General features: G+C 44.0%; 1 protein-coding gene across 1 annotated transcript in view; it reads left to right on the forward strand.

Annotated features, from left to right (window-relative positions):
* robo3 (roundabout, axon guidance receptor, homolog 3 (Drosophila)) overlaps positions 1–2,537 on the forward strand; it is a 301,463-nt gene extending 298,926 nt beyond the window's left edge. The window contains exon 28 of the mRNA XM_063203266.1: positions 1,223–2,537. Within this exon, the coding sequence (XP_063059336.1) occupies positions 1,223–1,234 (12 nt within the window). The 3' untranslated portion in view covers positions 1,235–2,537. The remainder of the gene's footprint in view (positions 1–1,222) is intronic.
* Positions 2,538–2,989: the final 452 nt, after the last annotated feature.

Raw genomic sequence — 2,989 nt, forward strand, 5'->3', positions numbered from 1 at the left:
CACACACACACACACACACACACACACACACACACACACACACACACACACACACACACACACACACACACACACACACACACACACACACACACACACACAGCGTAGCCAAATCAAGGTGAGAGTGGTGGTGGTAGCGCACAGTCTGTTAAAAGCATAGCGGGCGTCTGGGGAACGCTTAGCCATGCTCTGCTAGCATGTTATTGTGGTGTCTGTTAGCCTTGTAAAATGCCCATTTGCCCCTCCAAATTAAAAGCAATGGCTTGTGAATGGCAGTGCTGCTGCTTCTGTTGCTGCTAAAGCATCCTTACAGCCTTACTAGGAGACAAGCAGTGACCTTTGTGTCCTCTAAAAGCTGAATGACTCTTTGTATTCCTCCCTCCTTTTTGGTTTTTACATAGAAGATGAGACAAGGTCCTATCATGGCCCAATGGTAGCCTGGTTCTGACCATTCCATAATACTATCATCTCATTTCGAGCCAGTCTTTTAGTGGTACGTGGGATGGCGCGCAAGGCTAGCCTAACAGTAGGGCACTGGGTTACTACGGCGGCGATCCGGGTTCTATTCCGGTATGGGTCATTTGCTGATCCTTCCCCCGTCTTCCTTATCCTCTCCCCACTCATTTCCTGTCTTTCATCCACTGTCCTGTGAAAAATAAAGGTAAAAGAAGCCCTCAAAATATGTATATTAAAAAAGTAGATGAGACAAACACTCTTGGAGAGTTGGAGAAACACCATGAGTGTTATTCACTCTACTAAGTTTTGAATTAATACACAGAATATGCATTAGGAGAGAATTTTCGAGACTTTTGAAGGCGGGATGTCTCTTTTTCCTCTCTCCTTTTTGATTCATATTAGGGTCATAACAGACAAACACATTGAATTTCACATCCCTTCGATTAATTTGTTTTACCAACATTGTCAGTGTTAGGTTTTGCTGTCTCTGTGTTGAATTACTGTGTACTAACTAGGAAGCGAGCTGTGCCCTTTTGTGCCCTTTGAAGGCTGAACGTGTCTCTGTCCTTTTCCCTCCTTTCTCAATTTATTGGAGATATGCTAGATGAACAGGGGCTTGAATTGAACACCGTTACAATGAATGTGTTATATGTCTGTTATGTTCAACTGTCGATGTGTTAACACTGCAAGATTTACGGTGTGCTAGCTGTGCCCTTTTGTGTCCTCTGAATGCTGAGCGCCTCTTTGTCTTCTTTTCGATTTCCAGGAGATGAGATAAATGAAGGAGAATAAACGGAGAGAGCGTCCGAGGAGACGAGAGGAGACGAGACGATACGAGATGAGACGAGACGAGACAAGTGTACGAGAAGAGGAGAGACTCCAGTGACGATGGAGAGCAAGATTGTACAGATTCGCTGTCGGCCGCACCTACTACAAGATGAATCATGGACTTGACTCAATGATTATTTTGTTGATGTTATTATTGTTTTTTTTGTTATTGTTATTTATGACGTCCAGGAGCATTTTGGCTTCCCCATTTTCATATGTAAATAGTCATATCTCTCTGTAAGGTTTTTACACGGACAGGGACCCGCAGCTGCAGATCATGAAGATAAAATATATTGTATTTATAATAAAAAAAATAATAATGTCCAGTTAATAACGACAAAAAAGGTCAGTGTCTGAATGTGCCAACCCTTGTTTGTTTTTCTTTGTTCCTGTCGGTTTTTGTTTTGTTTTTGTTTTTTTATTCTTTCGGTGGACAGCTTGTACCTTTGGCATCGACATAAACAGCAATGCACTCTTGTTGCAGGCGAGCAACAAAAGAATAAGAATAAAGCACAATGTGTACTGTATGTGAGTGTGTGTCAAACAGCCCAGGCCCCGTGGAAGGACAGATAGACAGACAGGCAGGCAGACAGGCAGGCAGACAGGCAGGCAGACAGACAGGTAGACAGACAGACAGACAGGCAGACAGGAACTCTTCAGACCTCATCATCAGGCTGCTTCTGCCCACATCTGTCCACCCCTTAGCTTCCTGTGTCAAGGGTCTGAACAAAGAGAGTAGAGTAGAGTAAGATGATTCAAGCCTGTGCATTTCCTGGATCCATATGATGTCATGTGAACGGCCCTTTAGGAGACCTGCTGTTAGGAGGCTTTAGGTGGAGAATAAATGGAGTTCCGTTGGCGTTGTAGATGGTGTTAGCACACATTGTATGCAAGCCATCACCAAACGCCACAGAAAGAGAAGAAGAAGGAGGGGACAACTTGACCACACTCATTGCATTGGGTGGGCGGGATTTGAATAATCTTACTCTACTAAGAAAATCTTTGATCTGAAGCTTCCTGTGAACCACCCCTCAACTTCCTGAAGAGAGAGAGAGGGCCTCCATCTTGTCTTTGCTCTCCGAGACAGTTTGCTATTTTCGACTGCTGTTGTAAATGATTGTATCCAACCCAACCGCCCTTTTTTATTTAATGTTTCGGAGACAGTGTGCAAACAGAAAAGAAAAGCAATGTTATTATTCGGGTCAAAGCATAAAAAAGGAGAAAAAAAACATGATCTGTTCTGTTGACTAACTTTTTGGTAGTCTTGTTGTTTTGTAAAATACAATAAAAATACATTTGTTGAACTATACATCACTGGACGTCTGTTTGTGTGTGTGTGCGTGTGCGTGTGTGTGTGTTTGTGTGTGTGTGAGAGAGAGCGAGAGAGAGTGGGAGAGTGAGTGTTTGTAAGGGAAAGAGAGAGAGAGTGCTGTTGCCTGTGGTGCTGCTTTTGAACTGCGCTTGTATTGTGTGAATAGCCAGTAAGTATAGGGGGGTGTTGTTATTTTAGAGTTTGTGTTGGAGCGGCAGCATGTTTTGGAGAGTTGAGTTGTGCTCCCTCAATGTAACAGCCTTCCCATGATGCATTTCACCAGTGCAGAGCAGATTCCACCTGGGTAAGCCGCTCCGAGGAGCATGAAATTGCCTCGGCAAGACTTCCCTCTCCGTGCGCACGTGTGTGTAGTGTTGTGTGTGTGTGTGTGTG

This window comes from Engraulis encrasicolus, chromosome 7 (genome assembly GCF_034702125.1).
Source record: "Engraulis encrasicolus isolate BLACKSEA-1 chromosome 7, IST_EnEncr_1.0, whole genome shotgun sequence".
Lineage (NCBI taxonomy): Eukaryota > Metazoa > Chordata > Actinopteri > Clupeiformes > Engraulidae > Engraulis > Engraulis encrasicolus.